The 27,757-nt window shown below is 38.6% G+C and overlaps 1 protein-coding gene and 1 long non-coding RNA gene across 14 annotated transcripts in view; one reads left to right on the top strand and one right to left on the bottom strand.

The window, feature by feature from the left end:
• IQSEC1 (IQ motif and Sec7 domain ArfGEF 1) overlaps positions 1 to 27,757 on the top strand; it is a 318,662-nt gene that overhangs the window by 283,755 nt on the left and 7,150 nt on the right. For all 13 annotated transcript variants that reach the window (XM_082211867.1, XM_082211865.1, XM_082211869.1 and 10 more), the window contains 9 exons: positions 6,785 to 6,946; positions 10,036 to 10,158; positions 11,545 to 11,711; positions 13,247 to 13,386; positions 14,164 to 14,193; positions 17,478 to 17,603; positions 17,972 to 18,071; positions 20,785 to 20,946; positions 21,793 to 21,969. In XM_082211867.1, the coding sequence (XP_082067993.1) occupies positions 6,785 to 6,946; positions 10,036 to 10,158; positions 11,545 to 11,711; positions 13,247 to 13,386; positions 14,164 to 14,193; positions 17,478 to 17,603; positions 17,972 to 18,071; positions 20,785 to 20,946; positions 21,793 to 21,969 (1,187 nt within the window). The remainder of the gene's footprint in view (positions 1 to 6,784; positions 6,947 to 10,035; positions 10,159 to 11,544; positions 11,712 to 13,246; positions 13,387 to 14,163; positions 14,194 to 17,477; positions 17,604 to 17,971; positions 18,072 to 20,784; positions 20,947 to 21,792; positions 21,970 to 27,757) is intronic.
• LOC309526088 lies at positions 201 to 26,234 on the bottom strand. The gene is made up of 3 exons (XR_014216653.1): positions 25,846 to 26,234; positions 4,713 to 4,810; positions 201 to 473 (listed from the first exon to the last, which is right to left on the bottom strand). It is a non-coding gene; the product is annotated as an uncharacterized lncRNA (long non-coding RNA).

Genomic DNA, 27,757 nt, shown 5'->3' with positions numbered 1-27,757 from the left:
TAATACAGACAGATACAGGGAGAGAGTTCACAGGGTGTCCCTCAACTTGTGGGTTAGTTTCTTTGTTTACTTACTTACTTGCTTGCTTGCTTGCTTGCTTGCTTATTTAAGAAAGGACACTTCAATAACATACAAGAATAAATAAATAAACTGAAAAATGAAACGTACAGACAAATTGAATTTGTGGATTTAATGGTAGCTCTTTTCTTTTCCCATTTGTGACATGAACTGACTGCCTTCTAAATATTTATTTGTTAAAAGTAGCAGACGAATGCTGATGAATTTATTTGTTTATTCATTCCCTATTCATTTATTTGAAGGAAACACTATTCTAAAGAGCAAATCTGCTCCAGGAAGCAGTTTCTTGTGTGTAGGAGGTTTCTTGATGACATGGGCAGAGTGATATTCTGGCATCATGCACAGCCAACTTTTGCATCACATTTGCAGAAATTTCTTCTTCTTCCAAAAATCAGCTGTGAAGAGAACCATAGTGAGGACTCAGCCAAAAAACACTATAATCTCATGCACCTTATATGCAAGTAGGACTGCTTCCAAAGAAAGATGCACCTTTAACATACAGGTGTATTTTAACAAGCTTTGCAAACTCTTGGTGTAAAGTTGCATCTAAGCAGGCTACAGCCCATTTTGCTTCCAAACTTTTTACAAGTTATCTCATAGTGCTACTGCAATACAACTACTATCACATTTGCAAAGCTAAGCAAATGTTTCAAATTGGACACAGGACTCAGGGGGTTGGACTAGATGACCCTCGGGGTACCTTCTCGCTCTACAATCCTATGATTCTATTCAATATGAGAAATGTCTGTTAAAGGTCTTCATGAAAGTGAATGCCAGCTTATTGGGGGTTTAGTATAAAAGAGTGTCTTTACAACACCTGGAGTGTAGATTACTCCGTAATAGCAACAAAAAGACTTCTTATGACTTTTCTCTTTTAAATAAATACTCAGTAATATGCATAGAGAGGAAAAGGCTCATAGCATGAATCAGTTGCGTTCAAAAATGTAGGGAGGGGATCCTTTATAGTCATTTACAGAGAATATATAAACCTTCCCTAATATTGAAAATCCAGCCTTTTGAAGGCTATGGAGTCCATTATTAGCAGCTTGTAATAGCCTCAGAAACTGGAATGGAGTCATTACATCACTCCCATCCAGTCAGGTCCATCTAGTATTAAACATTCCAAGCACACAATTTGCTATAACAGAGCTCCGTGCTAGGATTAAGCAGAATTCTCTTTCCACAATACCTAGAGAGCTGATGGGGATATAATTTTGTTGTGAAGTGCCCACTATAAAAAGGGAAGGCCAAGCATATGTCTGATTGTAATTATGGAGGTCAGGATTTGCCAGTTCATTTACTGTTCCCTGGAATTCAGGCTGGTTAGATTATCCAAGTGAAAAGCAGAGGCAGCTGCCTTTTCAGCTATTTAGAGAATGAAAATTTATTAGTAGTGAATGCATTGCAAGAGGGACTGCAGCATGTGAGGATTTGGGACAATAGGGCTAAAGAACGGAAGCATCAGAAATGGGGAGGGGGGAAACAAGCAACAGTATATTAAAAAATGGTATTTGGGTAAGCAGTTGATTTCCACAAGTAGTTCTCCATCATACATCAGATTGCTGTAGCCTCCCTAGTTTCTGGCAGTCAGTCCTAATGTAAGGTTACCAGACGTTCCCCTTTCGGCAAAATCCATTGAAGTTGAAAAGTGTCCCTGGATTCATTGAAAAAAATCTGGTAACCTTATCCTAATGCCTGTTTAAAGAATTGGAGTGGGGCTGTCCTTATTGTTTCTTTGTCCCAGGGTTTCTCTGCACAACTGGAAATAATTATTCACCTAGCAGCACATGCCAACACACCTTCTGCACTCCATTTTAAGACTATTACAAACCGAAGGCTTTGGGGCTTTTCTTATCTCCTCCCTCCCTGCTGTTTTGTTTAATTTCTAGCCTGTAGAAGGGTTCTGGAGAATTCAAAAACTTGCTTGCTACTTGTGACATTTTAAACTGTCCTAATAAAGACCTTCTGTGGGTCTTTGATAATCTCCTAATGGACAACAAAGTCTATACCTTGTAGACAGGTCTGGTGCCAGGATCTAGCCCACCCAGACAGCTGCTGGAGTCGCATTGCCAGGCAGCTGGGTCTGGGGAGCTTACATTAACAATGTCACACAAGTAGCACTGGCTTAGTGTGAACATAAGAGCTCATGCAGGCTCCTGGCGAAGTGATTGTGGCTGTTTTGCTTTCTTGCTGGTAATTTAGCTTGCAGTGAGCATGAGGCATAGTTTGGCTTGGTTGCCATCTGAACCCAGCCATAGTGTCAGGGACATTGTTGGAAATTGAGAATGGCTGCTTCCCAGCCAGCCACAACTATTGCCATGTAACAAGCTCAGCAAGACCAGAGTTTTGTGATGCAGTGCTTTGGAATTCCACCAGAGTGCTGAGCTGTAGGTTCACCTGATTGGCTGTAGATACAGCAAGCACTTTGGAGGGGGGAAAGAAAAGGGGGTTGGGAGTTGGGTGTTCTTGGTGTTCAGCTGGGGAGAAGTATAGCTCCTGAGCTGTGTGTGAGAGATCCGCTCTGAGGAAAATATCTGCAGCCAGAGAAGGAAGTCTCTGAGCTTAGTTTGAAATACAGCAATTAGTGTCCTTTTTCAGGAGTATACAGACGAGAGAAAAACTGGGAAGCTGAATTGGGAAGAGGAGAAGTAGAGATATTAGTGAACACTCTACTTGGGTCTCCATTCAGTAAGAAAGGAGTAGAATATCTTGAGAAAGAGAAGAATCCCAAACCAATTAGGAGGCGTTTGGTGATCCCCTGGGTCTATTATACTGCTAGAGGTGCCTCAGGGGTGTGATTAATAGAAGGTTAGGAAACTGACAGAAAGTACCACCTTGTTTTAGAACCCAAGTATTAAGAGCTAAGCTATACAATTAAGCTTAAGAAACTGAAGTGGGAAAAACTGAAAAGAAGTTTTAAATCTGAACAAAGAGGTTTACATGCTTTTCTGCTCTTGAATTATTTGATCATGTAGTGTACTTCTACCAAAGAATGGAGTGGCCAAGTAAATATAAACTGCCCTTAATTCAGGTAGTAACTAGCTACAGTGTGCATGGAACCACTACTTTAGCTAGTCTTCTATATTTTCCTGCCATTTGATTTCTCTGCTTTCCTAGATATTGGCTCAGATACATACTGTAAGTGGCTCTTGTTACTCATCTGCAACATAATATGGGTTAGTGTCTCACCAAGTGGCTCTCTGCATATATTAGCAGACTATCAATCAATAAATGGTTGTCCGTATTTACCCCCTCTGTCCATAGAAAAACTAGCACATTTAGAATAACACTGGAATCAGAACTGGCACCCAGTGAAAAAGGCATGCAGGAACAGCATAGAATTTTGAAACCTCTCACATACTACTTTAAAGTGTGTGAACCTGTGCAGAAGACACTCACTTTAAAAATGTACAACCCTTTTGCCTTCGTTATTTTTATTTTATTTAATTTATTATTACTTTTATATTGCTCCTTTTCTCCAAGTAGCTCAAGGCAGCACACATACTTCTCCCTTTCCCCATTTTATCCTTACAAAATCAGTGAGTGGCAATTTGAACCCTGGCCAGCACTCTTAACCACTTTTCTACATTGACTCACATGGCTGCAGTCCTATCCTCAGTTACATGAGCAAATACATTACTGGCCAGGTCAACAATCCAGGTTATGGTGTGTGTTTTCTGTAGCATTTTCCACATGAAAATAATTCTACAGCATAACATATTCTCCATTCCTTTGCATTACTGTAATGATACTCTGCAAAAACACATTTTTATATGTTCATTATGCCCAGTCATCTTTGAACGACTAAAAATAGCACAAATAAAAATCCCCTTTTCTAATTTGATATTTGCCTTTTGCCTTCTTTCCATTTGACCATCTATTTCTTTCCCGAAAGTCCAGCTTTAAAACAGCCTTCTTCAGAACCATTAATCTTTCTTTCTGGAGAGTAATTAAAATACAGTACTTCAGGACATGAATGGTATTGGTAAAGCATTGTCTTGCATATTTTTGACTACTAGGTTCAGTTGCCTCAAAACCTGAAAGAATATTATGGTGTGTTCCCAAAAGAAAAGATTGATATGTACTGTACAAGCAAGTTGTACAACTTGATTCAGCCAAAGGAACAAAGCTTGTTGTAAATGTGTAGATCTCACCTTGTTCCACTTTGTACAGAACCAATGAGTTCAGATGGAGAAAAGAATTCTGATTCAGAATCCTAAGCATGTTTACTTGAAGTGAATCCCACTGACCTCAATGTAGCATACTCAATAATATGTGTGTTTAGGATTGTAGCTTTAGTTTCTTCCGTTTGCTCAGAGGAAAGAAATATTTTGAATAAAGGAAATATTATCTTAGCTTGCCCTTGTGGGAATAACAGCACATATTCTTTTTGTTTCAGATGTAAACTTTCAGGCAGGCAGATTTTAAGACATGGTGATGAGGCAGTTTTTCTATGGTACTCAGCTATGAGGGTAAAAGTCTGATTGTTTCTTTTTCTTACCAGATATCAAATTTTTACTAGTAAAGTCCAGCAGAGTAAGCATGTTAGGAGATTTGGTAATGTTATTGACAATAACCTACATGAGGAAAGATGTGGTTACATGACCATCTTGGTATAAAAATAGCAGGGTCACCTTGTTCTTGGAAATTGATTTCACATGTCTGAGCAGAAAGCTGCATACTCCATCTGCAAAGTTGGAAATCCATTTGCATTTTCAGATATTTGTAATACCTTAGAAAATGGAGAACACAATCAAAATATTGAATTGTGGTTGGTCACTGTTGCAGTACACAAACCTTTTGATGTTTACATAGCAGCAGATGAATGCATAATCTCTGTCTGCCTTGACTACTTCAGTCTCAATCTTGCATTTAGCATTCAGTGCATTCAGATACTATATTGCTTGTTCAAAGTCTGGTTTGGAGGATTGGGGGGAAGCTCTTTATGTACATTCTCCCTCTCTCTACTTTTCAATCCTTCCCTCACACTCCTGGCTTAATAAAATACCAACTTGTTTCAGAAACCTCAGTTTGCTGTGATGTCAGAACTTGCACACTATGGTTTGAGTGATTAGCCCAAATCAAGATTGCAAACCACAGGTTTTTATTTCTTTTTCAATGCTGATTTGGAGGGATGTATCAAACTACAGCTTTCTGGTTGGATAGCATAGCATAGCTCAGTGCCAAACTAGGCCCTATCCAAATTAGGGAGTAATGTGATAGGGAGTAAAGTGGCAGGAGTGCTATAAGGAGGAGCTGGATCCTGCCCCGTCCCCAGATTACCTCCCTCTTCCCCACCCCATGATGCTCCCTTGCAAACAAAAGCAAACAATTGAGTTACTGAATTCAGTACTATAAGGAGTGGTGCTGCCTATTGAAAAGGAATAGAAAAAATAATGGGTGATGTATCAAGCAATAGCTGTTCAACACATGGAAGAACAGTACCCATAGTTTAAAACACAGTCTGGCGTGCATGAAGTGTGATTTTTAATTTTTCCCCTCCCCTCCTTTCCTATAAATTCTAATTGTTATTGATACAAAATACATTTTATTTATGGTCACCAATCAGAGCAATACACATTGCTATACATCATTTCTGGGATAATCATAATAATTTTGGTATATACACTTTGACACAACTTTGTTAATATATGTAGAAACGTTTATCTGAGTGTTCGTTGTTTTATTTTTATTTTATTCAATTGCTGCATGGTATATGCTGCATTGTAAATAAAGATATATCTTGATGCAACCATGTTAAACAGTTTAAATATGATTTTTTTTAAAAAAAACAAAACACCAATGTTATATTTTTTAAAAAGCTGTCCACCACAGTAGCTAAATGGGATCTTAGAATTTAAAGGCTATATCCACTCCAGATGCTGGGAAAAACAAGGAAGGGCTACTGACTCCATGCCACAGCTTGTCTGCTTTCCAGGAGCATCTATTTAATACTGTTTCAAACAGCATACTGTTTGTGGTAGAAGCAGGACCAGAGGGTTACTTGGTATTGTTCATCAGTGCTTCTCACATGGGGTGGGAGGGGGTGCTGTTGAGAGAAGGGTCTGTGCAAAGCAAGAACTGTGAGTCTGCTAAGAGTTGCAGAAATAAATGGCAGGTGTAGGTTTTAAAAAGCACTATGTTAAAGATGTGGTCACATACTTTTTCATAGCTGCTGCGGTATTGTTACTCCCCACTGGTAATAACAGTAAAATTGGTCCTCAAATTATTTAAGTTGTACAGTTATATCTCTGAAGTCGAACGGAATCTCTTCCAGAAGTCCAAAACATTCGGAAACCAAGACACGGCTTCTGATTGGCTGCAGGGTGCTCTTGCAGCCAATCGGAAGCCACAGAAGCTGTGTCGGACATTTGGGTTCCAAAGAATGTTTGCAAACCAAAACACTCACTCTTGGGTTTACGGCATTTGGGAGCCAAAAGGTTCAACTCGCAAGGCATTTGACTTCCGAAGTACGACTGTATACCTTGTGTTGATTGTGGAAGAGCCCTAAGACAACCCCAATCTTTATTTTATTTATTTTAAATTTATTTATGAAAATATTTATATAGCACAATTTCCTTAAAGAAATCTAAGTGGTATGCAGCAACAAATATTATAAACGCACACACACAATAAAAATACATATGCCCCTGATTATGTTGTGAAAGAGGCTAATGGGAGATTTGGGGTTTTTTTCTTCTTGTAGAAAACCTGAAAAAGGAATCCAGTACCTAATTGAGAGAGGCTTTGTGCCAGATACGCCTGTTGGAGTTGCTCATTTCCTTCTGCAGAGAAAAGGACTCAGCAGACAGATGATTGGAGAATTCCTTGGAAATCGACAAAAGCAGTTTAACCGGGATGTGTTGGAGTAAGTAGCAGATATGAAGCATCTGTTGCATATTTAAGTGTACACTATGTGGATTTTAAAGAAAGGGATGTTCACCAATTGTTTTGTGCATAAGCTAAGTGCAGTTTCAGAGAAAAAGAAAAACCAGGAAAAAATTATTTCCCCATATACATTTACAGCTATGGCCGCAACTCAGAAAGACTGTTCCAGAAGGAGGTTCTTAGCTATTTTATCTGCTATACTATATTATTATTTTAATTGCCTAGGATATGCTCATCCAGAAGGAAAGTGTCTATTGATTATAAGTCCTTTATTATTCCTTGAAGTATTACTCAATTAATTGTCTAAAATAAAATGACATGACAAAATGTGGAAGACCACTACCATCCAGAAAGCAAGTCCCACAATATTTTCAGTTTTGATGTGCTGTACTGTGTACTGCATGGGACGTGGGTGGCGCTGTGGGTTAAACCACAGAGCCTAGGACTTGCCTATCAGAAGATCGGCGGTTCAAATCCCCGTGACGGAGTGAGCTCCTGTTGCATGGTCCCTGCTCCTGCCAACCTAGCAGTTTAAAAGCACATCAAAGTGCAAGTAGATAAATAGGTACCGCTCCGGTGGGAAGGTAAATGGTGTTTCCGTGCACTGCTCTGGTTCGCCAGAAGCGGCTTAGTCATGCTGACCACATGACCCGGAAGCTATACGCAGGCTCCCTCGGCCAATAAAGCGAGATTAGCGCTGCAATCCCAGAGTCGGCCACGACTGGACCTAATGGTCAGGGGTCCCTTTACCTTTACCTTACTGTGTACTGCATGCCAGCTCATGACATATTCGCCCAAATTTATAGAATTATGTATACATTACTTTGATGAAGAATTGCTGTTGAATGCTAAGGTTCCTGTTGATTAGTGGTACACCTTAGTCGGCAGAATGCACTCATATAAATATGCTTTAATGAAGCATTCTATACTTGGCAAGTGGGTTATCTTATTCCTGGACCCACTTGTTCTATATATTTCCGTACTACAAAGGAACAGTGAAGCAGTGCCTTCTTCTAGGGGGTGGGGAGGGGAGCAGAAATCTGTCAGCTCATGGGTCTTCCTTGAAAAATCAACACAGATTTTAAATTCCAAAGTGATGTTTTCTAAAAACAGTCCTGTAGATGAGAACGTTATGTTGGCATCTTGCCTAACTCTGTTAAAGAGAGGCTTTTGTCCTGGGAGTTGCACCATGTGAAAATGTTATTGATGCCTATTTGACACAATGCCAAAACATATGATCTACAAATAGGCTAGAAAATTTAACCCTGATGACCTCCTCTTCATGTTTGCTTCATTGACTAAAATCTTATAAATTAAACATTGGATCTTTTTTGTTTGCCTGTTATTATGTTTTAAAGGCCATTCAATGAGGTTTTGAGTGCACTTAACTGAGCACTGGAATGCAGCCAAAGGAATTAAATATGCAATTGCAATGTTCAGTTAAAACAAGCAACCTTAGGAGTGCAGAAGCTTCCCATGTTAGCTTGTGTCAGGTACCAAGATGGCATTTATTTCTGTGTTGCATCGGGTTATGAAATATGTCAAGTTTTCCTGCATTATACAGCTAACCAAGGTACTAAAAAGACCTGGCTTTATTTGTTGACCGTTTGCTGTTTTATGGATATGTGACATAGCTAATTAGATTATGAGGAAAATTTCATTGTCCATCTCAGAATCACCCTGGGCGTTTTGGTCAGGAGGATGATACTATATGCTCAGTAGTAAGCTACTCTTGGGGACCTGGTACTGCCATCCACAGATATTTTGTGGAAGACTCTGCCCTTTTGAGATTTCTAGCTTTTGGGACTGTATGCCTCTTTGATGTACAGAGTGATGCCACCTCCAACAGCTGTCCTTCCCTGTCCTTTCTGTAGAGTTTATATCCAGAAATAACCAATGCCCACTGGTTCTCTCCATCCCAGCAGGTTTCCATTATGCTCTTTGTATCTATGCTATCATTTAAAACAAAGTACAACAGCTCACACAACTTGAATCAGTGGCTTCCAGTATTAGCTTTTAAACTCTTGTGCATGGTGTGTCTTTGCGAATGTCTCTGGCACATATGTTTTATCCAAAGTATCCTCTTTGAATTTATACCTGTCCCTCTGCATTTAAATTGCCTGGTTCTGCCCCTCATTTGAACAATCATAAACATTTTTACCCTGATGCCATATGTCAATGCATTTTAATAAAAAGCCTTTTAGCATGGGTCATACGTTCTTACCGTGGCACCTGCATTAGTCTATTGTACTTTGCAGAGATTGATCTTTCATTGTGTATAACCTCAAAAGCCTAATAAAAAGGAAAGAAACCTCCAGATTCTATTTTATTTTATTGGCAAGTAGACCTCACAGGCAGCAGAAAATGCAATTAGATCATGGTTTCACAAATCATGGTTTTGCATCAGCCTTTTAAATCAGCCCTGTCCACCTGAGTGCCTTTTCTCCCTCTCTGCTCTCCCCTCTCCACTGTCTGCTACCCAATTCCTCTCTCTTTTCCCTTCCAAGAGTACTGGGGTGTTATTATGCACAACACTTTAAGGGGGGAAACGGTGTGTGGTAACTGGTACCCCTTCTGTCAGAGAAGGGAAAATATATTGTTTTCCCCTTTTGCTATCCACTCAAAGGCATGCAGGAAGGAAAGTAAAAGAACACAGGATCTTCTTGCTGCCACCCTCCCTTCCAACGTTCATAGGATAGACAAGGAGGGGACTGGTGTCTGTTGCTCCGTGCCCTACTGCTCAGTAAAGTAGTAATTTAAAGTAATGTTTGGTTGTTTTCTAATGGAGCTACTGACTGGGGGAAATTGCTTTTTGAAGAACATAAAAGTGATTATTATTTCTGCCAGAGAGATGTCTTTGAAAAATCATGACCTGCTTACATAAGCTTCTTTAATTGATATATAGTGCTCATAATTCTCTCTTTGCCCTTTAATCATTGCATGCTTCATCTGACTGAATACTATACTAAGTACAGCAGTTGGTATTTTACTGAAGGCAGGGTGGGTTGCTGGGGGGGGGGATATGCTGGAGGGTGGCAAAATCAAAACTCTTCTTCTTCTTTGTCCTAGCTGTGTTGTGGATGAAATGGACTTCTCAGCTATGGAACTAGATGAAGCACTCAGGAAATTCCAAGCTCATATCCGTGTTCAAGGGGAAGCTCAAAAAGTAGAACGACTCATAGAAGCTTTTAGGTATGGACGTAAACAGATAGCTATCACAAGGTTTAGTCACATACATAGTAGGTTTGAGTGTACTCAGGCTGAAGTAGTTAAATATTATCTTGATCTAAAATTCTGTTCTCACGATATTATATATTGTAGACCAGCCTTCTAGAGTTGATGAGAGATGTACTTAGAAACCTCCAGAGGCCACTAGGTTGGGAAAAGGCGGCTATAGATTCTGGCAGCTTTGTTTGTTGTATCTTATGTTATCAAGTCTAAATGTGAACAAAGAAATGTCTACTGTCGGTTTAAACATTTTAAAGGAAATTAAGGTCACAATCCTATACCCACTTACCCCGGCGTAAGGCCTATTGAGCACAGTGGGACTTACTTCTGAGTAGGCATGTAAAGGATTGTGCTGTAAATATTCTATGTTCTCATCTTGTTGAAATGGAAGCATTTATCCTTTATAACATTTTGCAATGTACTCTGCTGACCTTTTAATTAAGCAGTTTAGCTTAGCTGAGCAAAGAGCATTAACTTATTAAAGCCTAGACAAATGTTCTTTATCCATGGTGGGGACGTGGGGAGAAATGTGAAGAATCTTCCAATATGCTAAAAATAAAGATGCCTATCCTCAGAGGGTGCCACAGATCTGTTGAAGCCATTCGTCAGACTCATTAGGCATGAAATGTGTACAAATGGCATATTAGCATAGATATAAATTATGGATCAAAGTTGCATCAGATATTGTTGCATAGTTTGACTTTGTGCTGGCATATTTTGGCTATATCTACATGGTTAGAAGGAGGAAATGTTTACCTGAGTCAGTGGTGCACTTCATTTGGACTGTGATGTTCAACCCAAGAAAATTTGGCCTTTCCATTGCATATTTTGCCCTACAAATATAAGCTGTTTTACACTTGCAGTAGTCTTATATTACCTTACTTTGCCATGAATAAAGAATGTATAATTGTCACCACTATCCTATTTCTGATGAATTGTGCAAATCTGGGTAATTTTTATCCTCTTTGATCCACTAGGTATGGTTTGCAGTCTGCAGTGATAAATATGTATATGTATATTTTATGTATATTTCTATACAACAGGTGAATATTGCAGGAAACTGAGGGCACTTACTGTAATGGAGTTAGACTAGCCTTAACCACCGGAATATCTAGATCAGCAAATAGTAATTTGGTTACAAAGAGTGGGTATAATAATACATCATCTGCATTAAAGATGCTATTATTAGCTGAGATAATGTGATGGAATGGTAATTAATATTCAAGCATTAAATGTGTATGTCAGGAGTATAATTCCAGTATCCTCAATGAAACAGTTTATTGGTTTGTTCTAAAAGGCTTATTGACTCATCCTTGAATCTGACCACTCTTATTTCGGTGTCTTTTGTAGCCAGAGATACTGCATCTGCAATCCAGGTGTCGTGAGACAGTTTAGAAATCCTGATACCATCTTCATCTTAGCTTTTGCAATCATATTATTAAACACAGATATGTATAGTCCAAATGTGAAACCAGAACGCAAAATGAAGCTTGAAGATTTTGTCAAGAATCTAAGAGGTATGTATAATTCAAAATTTTGCCAGGGTCTAAAGGCTGGGTTTGTTTCATTTCCTCCAGTCTTGAACAGAAAATGTCAAAAGCCCCATTTTTCTTTATTAGTCTGCCATTTGTACTATGATTTGTTACCAGGCCAGGAGAAGATTGGAAAGGGTTTTTGGGAAAGGACAACAGTCTGATTACCAACAATGCGGCAGCACCCATTTCTAAATAGATCGTTTCTTAAATACTAAAGAGGCAGAAAAGTCTGCCACATGGCTTTGGAAGCACATTGTTGTAAAAACTGCAGCAATAAGTTGCAATTCTATGCACACTTACATGGAAGTAAATCATTGAACATAGTAAGACGTACTTATGAGTAAACATGCATAGACATTTGCCATTATGGTCTACACCACAAAAACCGCAAAAGAATTCAGTAATTAAATTCTGTTCCATATTACGCGTTTGTGTGACTATACCCTACAAAAGTGTTTTAGAACTCTGAGGAGGCTGAGGAAACCGGGATTCAAGTTCTGGAGAGAAAGGAAATGTTTTATAGCTGAAAGACCAATGTGCGGGTGCTTGTAATTTTGATTGCCTCTTGTATTTCTGCACTGCAAACCATCCCTCTCCAGGTCTATGGACCAACTTCATTCACTAAGCATATCACAGCAGAAAGTCTTTATTAATGTTTTTAAAGCAACTAGGTTGAGAATGTGCTTTATCTTCCACGAATGGTGCTTCAAGACTGCAATATTTTTAACTAACACTGAGTTTTATTATTGCTCGGACATTTAACATTTTTTTTTGTGTGTGTGTGTGTGTGTGTGTTAACAAACTGCTATCTGTTACCTAATTGTATTGATACTCCACAGTACTCTTGGTTACTGTTGTATCAATAACTAAAAATAGGGCAAAAGTGTATTTTGCAGATAGGGATAGAAATCTTTTAAGTAAATAAATATCATACTGATTTTAAAAGAGCATATCTGGAGACCAATTCATTGTAAATGGCTTGGAACCCAAATACTCAAAAGAGTGCCTCTTCCCATTTAACCTACTTGTCTGTTAAGATCTTCTGCCAAGGCCCCTCTTCAAATGCCATTATCAGAGATATAATACATGAGAGCAAAGTGTTTATAGAAAGCTCTCCCTATGCAGGCTCTTCTGGCACCAGTTGCAATCTTTTCTGCACCATAACACCTTTTTTAGTCATCTGGGCATTTTAATCTTATGTATATTTTAAATACTGTTTTCTTCGTTCTTCTGATGTTTTATGATTACTCTTATTGATTGTATACTACCCTGGAATTCTAAACAAGAATGAGGGGCGATATTTATATATCCAAATGTCATTGATTGAAATTCACTTCTTTAATTGTTAAATGGCAGGTTCTTTGGAGATACTGATCATGACATGCAAAGATTTAGTATCAGTGATGTTAGTGTAACAACCAGTAGCTAGATCACATTCTTTACAAGGCAGAAGTGTCATCAAGTTGTAGAGGTATTGCAGTTTTTGAGCTGGTAACAATGATGTTTGGGTTCTGCAGGTGTAGATGATGGTGAAGATATTCCACGGGAGATGCTTATTGGGATCTATGAAAGAATCCGAAAGCGGGAGCTCAAGACAAACGAGGATCATGTGTCACAGGTCCAAAAGGTTGAAAAACTCATAGTAGGAAAGAAACCGGTAAGTTATATTTTGCATTTGCAAGTTACATATGCAAAAGTATATGCTCTATTCACTGAACCATTTCCTACTGAGCCATATCCAGCTTTGGGGGCATAAATGACTGCTCAGAAAGTGCCTCTCCTGAGTTACTGGATCTATTTTATATAGTTTCTTTAGTTTTCTAAGTATTTATATCCCACCCACTCTAAAGCATAGAGGTTTTTATTCCTCTATATTAAACATGAAAATATTCCAACATCTTTTTATCCCTGCGTGCCAGCTTAATGCAAACAACCAAAAGTCAGCGCCACTAAAGAAATCATATTGCACCTTAGGAATATGGCAATAGTCCAAAGAAACAGAATTCCAAAGTTGTGGGGCAGCTGTTGTGTTTATATAGGAAGGTGGGCACACTCATTGCATCTTTGTATGCTTACAGATAATGGCTTTTCCAAAATGAAGAGGTAGAGTTATACAACTTTCATTGCCTTATAAGACTGGAAAGTGGAATTTTGAAAGCTGCAGAAATACACTGCAGAATTTAAGCTTTGTGAGAAAGCAATTTGAATGATTAAATAAAGTCATTAGGATTAAATTAGCATTCCTTGTGCTCATTCCTGCTTAGTGACAGCGTAACTATGCAAAAGGGGGTTTGAAAATAAATGCCCATCATTATTTATAGGCATGTTTGCTTTTATAGGAGTTCAGTGATAGTAAGACCATGAAGTATTTGCTTGATATGATATGTATTTCTCTGAAATTTAATGAACTTGTATGTGTCTTTTTCTGCTGTAGATTGGATCTCTACACCATGGACTTGGTTGTGTAGGTATTTCCTTTAATATTCATTTCTGTTCCGTAAGCAAAGCTCGTCAGAAGGGCCCTAATATGTTTAAATCCTTTGTTGTTACTCAGATTTTGGCAGTTCATTGTTTTCTCATCCTAAATATTTAAAAGTGTCAATTGTTGACCTAATGAAACATTTCCATTTTGTAAAGGAGCCAGATTGTTCTTTTTCTGTGGGGTTCAGTATCACACAGATAGAGCTTGGTACAACAATGAAATATAAAAGTCAATTACGGTAATTAGCAAGTGTCAGGGAACTGCCATCAGTGCCGGAGGGAGAGAGCAAAAGCCAGAGGGATTCCAGAGAGCCTCCAGGGATCGGGAGGAGCAGCTCCTCTTCTGGGGAAGAGAATAAACGCAGCTCCAGGGGAGAGGGGGTGCAGGAGTCGGATGTGGCGAGGCAGTCCCACGACTCCTTGCCTGGGTCAAGCGGGGAAGGAAGGGGTCCTCCACTGCCCACGCCCTCTCTGCACAGAAGGCTTTCGCGCAGAGAGGGAAGGCGGAGACTGGGCGTCAAGGAGCTTTTGTGCTTGAAGAAGTTCAAGAAACGCCCACTCACGGATTCTGCCAGCGACTGAGGCGGCCACAGGCGAGTGGCTCTCCGGACAGATAAAGTTTACATTAGCAGCCAGCCAGGGAGAGGTTTGCCCTGCTTGCGCACAAGCAACCCCTTGGAAACATAACAGCAAGCATAAGTGAAACTGGGGGCAGCTTTGTTTATAAACCAGGCTGAGGTCAGTTGTGGTGAGCTGCCCTTAGACATATTTCCTAACAATTTTGAGATTAAAAACAATTTGCCTCTCCCCTCAAAGGTGTGCATGGCCTCTGACCTTCAGATATTTAAACATACATCTCTTTCTTTTGCATTATTTTAATGTCAGAATGTTTCATAAATGTGCTTTGCTTTCATTGTTTTTAGTGTTTAATCAGCTTAATCAATCAGTGTGGAAACTTAGCACAAGATTATGCAGTAGAGGAATGTGGGACTGAGACATTCCTTTAGGATCTTTCACACACACAAGCTGCAAAACGGAGAACATTGAGCATTGGGTGTGCCCTTGCATGTCTTCTGTTTATCTGTTATATATAGGGGTTAGGGGACAGGTACAGTGGTACCTCAGGTTACATACGCTTCAAGTTACAGACTCCACCAACCCAGAAATAGTCCTTCAGGTTTAGAATTTTGCTTCAGAATGAGAACAGAAATCGTGCGGCGGCAGCAGGAGGCCCCATTAGCTAAAGTGGTTCTTCAGGTTAAGAACAGTTTCAGGTTAAGTACGGACCTCCGGAACGAATTAAGTACTTAACCTGAAGTACCACTGTATAGATGAAGGTCTTCACATATTGTCACATACAGTAATAAATGTTGGAATACTGCTGTTGGTGACTATTGTGGGACCTTTGACAGCAAATATTCAGGCTTCCAGTTATCAATGAAACCTCATTGCCATATTAAATTAAATAGAATATGCTTAGTAATGTTATTCAGGTACCTCAAGTATTCTAGCATTACCTCTAGAAGAAAAAATTAGAACTAAAATAAAAGTTAAAAAGTAAAGAAATTGCCTTTTCACTTGTGTTTAATATTAGAAATTAAATATAAGAATTTTCTTTGGAGCAAACCATAATTCTTCAGTAATTTTTGTACTAATTGATAAGATGAATTTCTGGCTTTGACCTTTTAGAACAACTAGGTTTGGGTCTTAACTCACTCCTCCAGTCACCAGCTCCTGCCATACCACATCCCAATTTCCAAATGTCCACAACCTACAGGAGCCATTTGTTAAGTTTGTGGGGAATCTGTTCAGTGAACTCTGCTCCATTCACAGAAGGGAAGTCAAGATTCATGCCCTAAACCAGGAGAGGCTAACATTTTCCACCATCCCTTACTACTGGCCATGGTAGCTGGAGCTGATGGGAGTTGGAGTTGAACAACATTTAGTGAGCCACAGATTAGCCACTCTTTATTCTGCTGTATTCTGCAGATTTGCTATAGTTTCCCCATGTATTGAATAGAATTGGGCAACTGATCTGCAAGAGTTCAGAAGCTCACTGAATATGAGAAACGTTTTCTTGCTGACTTTGTGTTATACTATGAGACACTTCATTAAAACATTTGTATGAATATGAAGTATATATTATATTCTTCATATGGAAGGAATTTTAAATTATGCATGCTGCATCAATCATTGTAAAAGTGGACCATGTGTGGCAGGTCACTTTGCTGATCAGGATTCCGCCTCTCCCCCCCCCCCCCCGTACGTTTGGCATTTTTCCTTAGATGTCATGGATGCCAAAATAAAATTATTGGCTCAGGAACTGAGATGCAGTTCCTCTGCACTGGGGCTAAGAAGAACTTAGAATCTAAGAAGTTAGACTCTAATAAAAATTCATTGCAATTAAAACTTATTGTTAGCAGCCTTCTGTTTGTCCATGTATAAACAGGCTAGCATCTTGTGGAAAAGACAGTGGAAAATCCATATTGACCTTGAAGTAAAGGAACCTTAGTCCCCATACTGTATCAGATACAATACATGCACTGGCATGGAGCTAGGGGGAATTATTTTCACCTATTCCCCCTACTGAGGAAAATCAGAATACTGTTGAAGAGTTAATAATAGTAAAGGTAAAGAGACCCCTGACAATTAAGTCCGGTCACGAACGATTCTGGGGTTGCGGCGCTCATCTCGCTTTAAAGGCCGAAGGGAGGCCGGCATTTGTCTGCTTCCACAGACATTTTTTCCAGGTCATGTGGCCAGCATGACTAAGCCGCTTCTGGCGAAACCAGAGCAGCACACGGAAACACCATTTACCTTCCCGCCAGAGCGGTACCTATTTATCTACTTGCACTTTGACATGCTTTCGAACTGCTAGGTTGGCAGGAGCTGGGACTGAACAATGGGAGCTCACCCCGTCGTGGGAATTCGAACCACCGACCTTTCAGTCGGCAAGCCCAAGCGGTACAGTGGTTTAACCCACCAGCGTTAACCCACCCTGTGTTAATGATAGTAGCATTGGACAACAGGCTTCATGAAATAACATGATTATATATTGGTTTACCACCAATATATAAATATGATGACAAAAAAAGGAAAATCCAAAAGGGTGCAAAGAGAGGCTAATGAAAAGCTTTTCCTTAAATGTTTTTTTATTTTCACAATTTTTAGCTATTTCCTCCTTCACCGTTGTGGAGAAGACTTCACCTAAATAATACTGAGCTCCTTTTTAATTGACTAAAGTCAGCATTGTACTATATCCCACAGGTCCTTTCTCTTCCACATCGGAGACTTGTTTGCTACTGCAGGCTCTTTGAAGTTCCAGATCCAAATAAACCACAGAAGCTTGGATTACACCAGCGGGAAATATTTTTATTTAATGATCTGCTTGTGGTATGTATCTGACAGGCATATTTTTATAACACATTATATTAATGCAGAGACTCCATTAAGTAAAGGGGCTTACTTAAATGCAGAATCCATGTAGGGGCACTATGTGGGTTTCTGCATGGATTGTTATTCATATGTGGATGAAGAGCTGTATATACAACTACAGTTGTATGCAGTGCTCAGGATCAGCTAGGAAAGTTGTGCAGGGAAGCCAAAAGGCTAGTAAATGGAAATGGTATTTTAGGCAGAGTTTGTCTTCAGGATGCTTACTGGTGTAATATTATAAGGGTTTATTGTCCATACATTTCAGTATTTTTAACTAACTGAATACTCTCTCCAACATTGATTTCTATGCTTGTTGATATTTTTAGGTCACTAAGATCTTTCAAAAGAAGAAGAATTCAGTCACATACAGTTTTCGACAGTCCTTTTCCCTCTATGGAATGCAGGTGCTCCTTTTTGAGAATCAGTGTAAGTGTTTTTAGCTTCTCATATGAGTTAAGGGTAAATTGGTGCACCTCATTTCTTAAGAATAACTATACCTTGAGGAAGCAAGGTATCTAGTGGTTTTTCCCCATTTTTTAGAAAAGATATTGCAGAAATGCAATGAAAACCTAATGTTAATATTGACGTGATAGTGTGATTTTGCTTTGTTACCACATTTATTTAAATGTTCATGAAACAGAATAAGAATAGCATTCAAAGACTTTAAAAAATAAAGTACGAAATCTTGATTCTCTGAAACATGTGAGCTATAATGGTTTAGTATATGTACACATACGGGATATTTGGGAGAAAGATAAGTTTGGTTCAACACAGCCTGACACTCTCCTCCAGATTTCTCCCCCTTCAGCATTTTTCTTTAAGCAATGCATAGCCATTATTGTAGCTGAAGGCAGCAAGCTACAAATATCCCACCCAGCCTATCTGCATGTTGCAGCTGTCAGATTCAACTTGTTCTCAAGGAATGGAATTCATATACCTTCTGAGAATTCTGTCAATTAAAGCAAAGACAGTGAAAAGCATTCCATTTAGAAGCTGGCAAGGTGATGGAAATGATTGGCAACGGGGAGTGGATGATAAAGGTATTTTGAGGAATCAGTTAATTCTTTGAAAGGAAATAAAGTATTTATCTCCGCATTCGTAGGTCATGAGGGAAAGACAAAATAGATACTTCCACTTTTTCCAGAACAAACCTTCATTTTAAAAACATGAAGGTCTGCAGTTTCTTTTCACTAGAGACCACGTAACAGTGAAAATATATTCACCAACTTCCTTCCTCCTGCCAATTCTAACCTTTAAAAAGTCTTCAGAAGATATTTTCATACCCCTTTCTGAGAATTTACCATTAACATTTGTGTATCCAGTTGTATATGTACTATTTTTGTACAAAATATGCATTGTTTTATATATCCTCTTTTGATGGTGGACAAATCCATTTTATACGGTTTTTAAACATTTCTTGCCTTACTTTATTTATTTATTTATTTATTTATCCTCAGAAAGTTGTATATTAGTGTTTCTTCTACAGTTCACATTACAGTTATGATTTAAGATTAATGACTATAAATCTTAAATATTTATTTTATATGTATGGCTAAAAATTCTATATAATATCATTTCTAATGTCTGTCTGTGGCCCAATAAATCACTGTGTATTAATGTTTTTTTACTTAGTACTTTTCTTAAAAATAATTAAAAGTATTAACATGCTTTATTTAGTACTTTTAGTACTTTTCTATTTAGAAGCCCTTTTGGCTCAAAAATGTAAGGATTGGGGCAGATGACGGGGTTGTAATCCCACTTATATTTGATTGCCATAGCTGTCAGTCTTGTGATGATATTTGTCTATTTACAATTTTATAAGATGCACTTTCATTAAAAAATACAACAGGGCGGAATACAACATATAAACACAAAATAACGACAATTCATTTTAACATCAGTAAATACTGATTGACTTAACAAGAAAATTCATGTTGCAAAGGCCTTTCTGAACAATAAAGTTTTCAAGTAACATATGAATGAAGGAGGGATAGTTCCCACCAAACCACTGCTGCAAGGGAGTTCCACAGGGCAGGGCTTGCCTCACCAGAGTCCCTGGTGAATGGTCTTGAGGGTGTGAGGAACCACCAGAAGTGCCCCATCAGAGGATTTCAGTGATCATTCAGTCTACCACTGCATCTAGTCTGTGATATATGGCGGAAATCCTTGAGTGAGTGGTGACTGTTGTTTTCCCTCAAACGCCCCTCCTCATGTATGATGACACATTTGATTCACCCAGGAGACTTATGTGGCTGAAAAAATGACAGCAAGTAGCCGTCTACAGGATAAACCATAGGTTCACCCCCATAAAATGCCCTCTTTGAAGACTTCCCATAGGCATCTAGCCAGCCACTGTAAGAACAGGGTCCTGGTCTAGATGGGACATCCAACTAATCCAACAGCATTCTTGGTTCTAAGAAAGTCATTTCCCATTTTTCTGCCTACAAATGATGGGATTTTGCCAAGTTTATAGTTTTGTAGTAATCTTTGAATGGCTGTTCAGTAAGGTCTTGTGTTCATTCGGACCCTCCATGTTATTCCTGGAGGTAGTTGGTGACAGAGAGGACAGTTTCTGCCAGAAACTGTAAAGAATGTGACAGACCTGTAGGCATCTTAGACCACCTGAAATAACACCAGAAACACAGAGAGACCTAGAAGCCCTGAGACTCCAATACATATCTCCCTCAGGGTAAGTTGCCCGGTCTACTCTGGGAGGAGCACAATAGACACAGGTGCTTCCAGGCCTTATCCTATCAGTTGCACATGGTTACCAAGAAATGTTAATGTGGTAATGGAAATCTTTGATGTACTGGGATGTACAGTGGTACCTTGGTTTATGAACTTAATCTGTTCCGGAAGTCCGTTCTTAAACCAAAGCATTCCCATAGCAGCGGGGGACTCAATTTACAAATGGAACACACTCAACAGGAAGTGAAACATGTTCTTATTCCAAGGCAAAGTTCACAAACCAAAGCATCTATTTCCGGGTTTGCAGCGTTCTTAATCCAAGTTGTTCATAAACTAAGCTGTTCTTAGACCAAGGTACCACGGTATCTTTTTCACATTTGGAGATGCAAATAGAGAACAGAAAACCCTTGAAAGAAATTAATATACATATATCCCTTTTACCACTTCCTAGATTATCCTAATGGCATACGGCTCACATCAGCTGTTCCGGGAGCAGATATAAAAGTTTTGATAAATTTCAATGCGCCAAATCCCCAGGACAGAAAGAAATTTACGGATGATCTGAGGGAGTCTGTTGCAGAGGTACAAGAAATGGAAAAGCACAGAATAGAGTGTAAGTACAAAGGTACATATAGTAGAGCATTTAAAATTAATTATGTTAGGTGAATCTATTTTGGCATATTTACAAAAAGATTTCTTTATAAAGTTAAAATTTGCTCAGAAAGTGTGACTGAATACTACTCAAGATTAAACTGCAGTTGAAATATGAGAATGTTTTACTAAGTGCTGATATATTGCATTTTCCTCAGGAGACTTACAGTGGTCCAAGGGCATCCATTTCAGCTGGTGGGCTCTGACCACACTTTTAAACTCCATGACTGGCTGTTACCACATGGTTATGTGCCACTGCCATCTGGAGTCTGGCAGAAGGATTTGCATTGGTAGGCTGTTGTGATACAATTATGCACACAGACTACCAAGGTGCAGTGACACCCAACCAAATGAAGACATGGCAAATTTGATAGCATTGCTTTGTTCATTGCTACCTAATGATGTTTGTTTGTTTGTTTGTTTGTTTGTTTGTTTTGCTTTGTGCGCCAGAGACTACATTATGTGGGGTACTGTTTCTGAGCATTTCTGGTGCCAAAGGAGAAGGGATAGGCAAAAGGCTTAGGTATATGAAATATTCCCCAACACTGAAATTAATAGGAATGCGCCTTCTCACACAGAGCTTTCTGTTGTAGAAGCCCTTAAAAGGCTCCGGTGTGTGGCCCAGCTTCTGGAATGCTGTGCCTTTTGCAGACGGAGCAAGCTTTATTTGTCCAGGTGCCAATTTTTAAAAGCATCGCATTTGGGATTATTGAAATTATTAACGAGCCAGCGAAGAGTCTATACGTATTTTGTCAGCACTACAATCTGAAAGAGCCAATAGAGTAATTGGCTTCTGCTCTCTTTTCAGCTGAACTTGAAAAGCAGAAAGGTGTAGTACGACCAAGCATGTCTCAGTGCTCTAGCCTGAAAAAAGAGTCTGGCAATGGGACATTGAACCGTGCCTGCCTTGATGACAGTTACGCCACTGGGGAGGGTCTTAAAAGGAGTGCCCTTAGCAGCTCTCTTAGAGACCTCTCTGAAGCAGGTATGCATTTCTTCCTTCTTTGATAAATATATTCATTGAACCTTAATATATATGTGTGTGTGTATGTGTGTGTGTTCAAAGAATACACTAACAAATATGAAAATGTAAAAATGTAATCCTGAGAAAGTTAAATATGTCTCATTGTTAGTAGTGTGGTTTTTTTTCTGTTTTTCCCCCTCTGCTTATTCAAAAATTCCATTTGAAAATATTAAACTGTTGTAGCTTTCTATGTATACTTTAAAAGGAGAAAGAAGACAGAGAAAAATTGTAAGTTTATAATAAAATAATGGTTAATTAAATGCTAGGTATAATGCTAGGAGTAAACTGTTTAGTTTTGCGTCCCTTTTTGTTATTTTCTTCCTTATATTGTCATTAGGGGGAAAAACCCACCCAAATCATTGTGTATTGGCTGCTTCTTGTGCATTTTGTGCTTATGTGTATCCATGTAGTATATTGATGAATGAAATTGAGTGAAGCCCTGCTAAATTCTATCTAGAGAAACATAAATCGGATATAGTTGTGTGACTGGTGCTACTTTATCGTATTGCTCAAAACGTAGACTCTAGATCTTGCTGAAACTGTGGCTTGTGTATATACTACACTACTGTTGCCAGCATAATGGGGAAGGAACCATTTTGGCAAAGTAGTAATTTCACCACTGCTTTTGGGCCTAAAGTTTGAACTGATCTGGATGGTGTTGGAAGTTTAAAATATATTTTAAATTATAGATGTTATACCTGGTTTTGGAATGTATGCATTTTAATCATTACATTTCACCCATGTGTGCAGAACGTAGAAAAATGCCACTACGATTATGACTGGAAATCAATGCCCTGGTGTATTTTGAATGTCAGGCACTACATTTCAGCTATGTGTGCAAAAGAACAGGCACGTTATTGGTTCCTGCTGTTGCTAGTAGAATTGCTCTGCCTGTTAACACCATGTACACTATGCTAAGTTATAATATACCACTAGCAAATAGATTTAAATTTTTGCTTACTTTTCATCCTATATATTATTTTGACCTCTATATAAAAGTGAAGTATACCTTTCTCTTTAAAATATCATGTGTAAGCTTCTACTGTGCTACAGTCATCAATACTAATCTTAAGTATGTGCTATGTGTAATTATGTGCACATGCCTATTTGTGCATCAAAATATACACATACTAATATCTGCATCTTTATTTTTACCAAACGGGTTTACTTTCTATTTAGCCACAATTATTTATCCATAGTAATTATTATATATTACTTTGCTTTGGGGACAATTCAGTGACAACCTTGAATCCATTGCATGGAACAACACCAGTGCAAAGGTCCACTGAATTAACGCTTTTTAGAATTTTATTTAAAAATGTGCACTTGAGTAGACTTTGGATGAGGCCTCAGTTGTCATTATTTAGTTTCATGTAAGAATGGTTTCACTTTTCTGTTTTTCATTGAGAATGACAACATTCATTTTGAGAAACAGGATTTTCACTAATGTACCTATTACTTGACATGATTCCCAGTTAACACTTTTCATCCTACTAGGAGCTTTCAAACATTTACTTCAGACATTGTCATGTAGCTAGCTTCATTTGGAGGATTCTTTACCATAAACAAGATGAATTTTTCATAAGCATGAAACATCCCATATGTCAACAACATATGCCTTCTGTTGGCATATACTCATCGCTGACAAGTTATTTTCTGTAGTTGAATATAGGCGTCAGACTGAAGGGTTTAAGCAGTGACTATGTTAAACCCAGCTAAACTTAATTTTAACATTTTTATTGAGTCATAATTATGGAGAGTTTATGTTTGGACTTGTGCAGTGCAATTAATTTAAGAAACACACACATACAGTCAGGTATTGGTTAGGATAACCTAGGTGGTATTTTCATTGATTATGTTAGCTATTGCCAAGAACCAACTAGAAACAGGTGCAGTTCTATAGAAGTTGGCCTTTGGAGTGATTTCCATGGGTTCAAACATGGTGCCCCCACAGAAAGTTTCCTCCATGCAGTTTCAAATCATAGAGGTAAAATGCTTCACATGGTAACACATTCTGTGTAAATTATAGGCTGATACTGATGATCCTTTGATTTCATGAAAAATGAACAAGATGTGTAGATAACATATTTTACTACTTTTTAAAATGTGTGTATCTATAGGGTTCATGTTAAATATGATCTTCAAAGATACATGTTTGAACTGGCCCTCACTGCAAAGATATTCTGAAGTTTTTAGCTTAAACAACACTGTCATTTTATGCCATCACTCCCCTCCAATAGAAAGATTGAGCATGTAGCTAAAAATCATGTAGTGTTGTTTTGCTACAGAACGCAGGAGGAGGCTGATGAAGTAGAATATGTGTATCTTATGTAGGTAGAAACATACTTTTTTTCAAAAGGTTACCTTGGTTTTTTAAAAAAATATATAAATTAATTTTACCACTCAAACAGTGGTTATAACTGCTTTATAATTTTTATTTCAGAGATTGTGTAAATATGTAATAATGTTGTTTTTGGATACTATGATGTATGTAAAACTTGGATATTTAATGTTTTTCTTTTTAAAAGAAAAATATGTCAAAAGTGTTAAGGCAAAGCATCTTTTAGTTCAGGGCCAGGGAACCTGTGGCCCTCTACACGTTTCTGGACTACAACACTCATCATTCCTGACCATTGGTCATACTGGCTGGGGCTGATGGGAGTTGTAGTCCAACAACATATGAAGGACTCTCCACCCTGCATGTTGGATTTTTAAGCCCTATATTATTCTCACCACCTGAATTAGGTTTTCCAGGTCTCCAGCATTAAATATGTCCTTTAAAACTTCTCCAGTTTATTAAAGTATAATTTATTTAAAATAATAAATGGCTAGCTTTTAAAGGCTGCTTGTTCAGTTTAACAAAGTCAGATTTACTTGTTTGTGTCTCATGCAGCCCAGACAACTTCCACAAGTTGTTTCATTGTGTGATAAAGAATAAATACATCCGAAAGAAATATCTGTAAGCTCAAGTGCATATTTGCAATTTGTACTGTGACCTCCGGAATAGACCCTTGCTAACTGACTAGCCATTTGCTGCATGATGTTAGAGAAAAACTTGAGCCACGGTTTTGGATTGCTTTGGAAATATGACTGCAATTACCATCCTAAGCATCATTTTTTTCCACACCTGCATAATTGGGGGAGACATTCAAGGATAGTTGTGAAAGAACCAGAAATTTGCTAGATGCATCACCAGATGGTATTGTAAGAGTAGGATTGATTTTGAGTCAGAAACCTACCTCAGATGAGTCTGAGAATTTTAAGATGACAAGATGCAGTTTAAGATGATGAGATACAGTTGCTTAAATTAAAACCTACAAATGTTGTGGTCCCTTATACTCAAGGTTTCCTGAAATTTGGAAAATCTGTATCCAGGTTGCCTTCTCAAGGCAATGTCATTCCATAATTGGAGTGCCACACCAGAGAAGGCCCTGCTTCAGGCAGCTATAGATATGACCGTACAGAATTGTAAAATTATTTATTTACTTATTTAAAACATTTTTACTGCCCTTCACTGAAAGTATGTCAGGGAACATATGCCTGTCATAATAAAATAAAACATCAATAAAAGACAACTCTAAAATAAAAAAGAAATGGGGCCATTATATCTTAATACATCTTAAAATGTCTGCATAAATAATCATTTATTAAGCTGGCATCTAAAAGCTTGTAAAGTAGACACCAGGCACACCTTATTAGACAGATATTCCAAAACTGGGGCACCACCACCAAAAAAAACCTTCATTATAGATATAGTAGATTTGTTTATCTGTATCTAGTTATCAGGTTATCACAAGATAAAAGTATGAAAGTAACACAGCTAACTAATGAACTTACCTCAGACCCAAATAGCCGAAGGAAGTGATGGGCAGCTGGGGCTTGTCAACTTGGGAAGGTAGCCTATCTAGAAGGAGAAAGAAAATCCTGCTGCCTTATGGGATATCTTCAAGAGAAGAAAGGGCTGAGGAGTAAACCCTACACAAATCCAGATGGTTGGATGGCGCCTTGTATGCCTCCTTCTGGCAACTCCTGCAGCCAAGCTAGTGCCAAATGCATTGCTTTGCTTTCCTTTGGACCATATGAGTGACTCCGAAAGGGAGGGTCCTGTTGTCTGGGCAGCTTAGGCCCTCCATACACAGTTCAGGCCCTCCTTGTGCCTTGGGGAGGTCACTTCACCCGCAGAGGCACACTTGAGCCAGTGTGGTGTAGGGGTTAAGAGCGGTAGACTCGTATAATCTGGGGAACCGGGTTCGTGTCCCCGCTCTTCCGCATGCAGCTGCTGGGTGACCTTGGGCCAGTCACACTTCTCTGACGTCTCTCAGCCCCGCTCACCTCACAGAGTGTTTGTTGTGGGGGAGGAAGGGAAAAGGAGAATATTAGCCGCTTTGAGACTCCTTAAACGGAGTGAAAGGCGGGATATCAAAGCCAAACTCTTCTTCTCCTCCTCCATTGGCTCTTGAGACAGAAGGATACCAACAAGAACGAATAATAATAATAATAATAATTATTATTATTATTATTATTATTATTATTATTATTATTATTATTATATTTTTATACTGCCCTGCATCTGAAAATCAGGGGGCAGTTCACAACAAAAAAATACAAAATAACACAAATTACATATTAACACAGAAACAAACCGATAAACCCCCTCCCTCAAACACATTAACACATTTAAAAGACCTTAGAATGTTAATCAGCCCAAGCCCTGGTTATAGAGAAGGGAGCCACACCAATATGCAGCTCTGGGTAAAAAGAAAAAAGGAAGATAAGTGAAATTAAGTTGCTTCTTAGAGTTGTGCGTTGAAAAAATTCACAGGCTTGGTTGCTCATTTTTGTAGAAGTCTGGAGAGATGATGAATTGTGCCCACTCCCCTACAGAAGAGGGCTTGCAATCATGTTTACCCTAACACTCACCTGCTTTCCTCTGATTAAAAGAGATGTTTGCCCTCTGTCCCTTTTTGGGGGAGGCTGGTAGAGAATACTTTGTACATATGTATTATTAAATTGTAGAGCCTAAGAAGTATACGCACCTTCTTGGAATATGAAATCATGTTCAGTGCAGTGCTGTATGTTTTCTGGCAGCCTTTAAGTATAGTTTGGAAAACATTACTCCCATAAAATGTGTTAAGCGCTTAGAAAAGGCAAACAACTCTACAAAACCTGATACGAAAGGGACTATAGAAAAAAGTTGCTGTCATGAAGCTGTGTTGTTTATTTCACCATGGAAAAAGAGAGCTTTTCATATTGTTAGAGCTTTGAGGGAATTGTGTGACTTTTGTGAGGAAACTAAGATGTAAAGATGTATTAGGAAACTAATATGTAAAGAACTCAAGTCTCCATTAAGAAATGGGCTTCATCATTAAACTCTAGCTGCTAAAATTATGATTAATTTACTCTGGAGCTACCTTACTTTATCTGGACTGTTCTGGAGCCCAAAATGATCAAAGGGTTGGAGCAACTTGCCTGAGGAGAAAAGTTTGAGCTTACCATTGAAAAGGCAAGGAAAGAGGGCACATGATAGAGGTGGATAAAATTATGCATTGAGTGGATAGGCTTCTCTCATACAACTGGAAATTGGGGCCATCCAAAGAAGCTTAATGTTGGAAGATTCAGACAAAAGAAAATACTTCTTTACACATAGTTACATGGAATTCTCTCCCACAAAATGTAATGATGGTACCTGCCGTGAATGTCTTTAAACAGATTAGACACATTCATGTAAGGCTATCAATGGCTGCTAGCC

Source organism: Podarcis vaucheri, assembly GCF_965113315.1.
Source record: "Podarcis vaucheri genome assembly, chromosome: 2".
Lineage (NCBI taxonomy): Eukaryota > Metazoa > Chordata > Lepidosauria > Squamata > Lacertidae > Podarcis > Podarcis vaucheri.
Note: the sequence above shows the minus strand (reverse complement) of the source record. Positions and strands in the feature narration are given on the sequence as shown.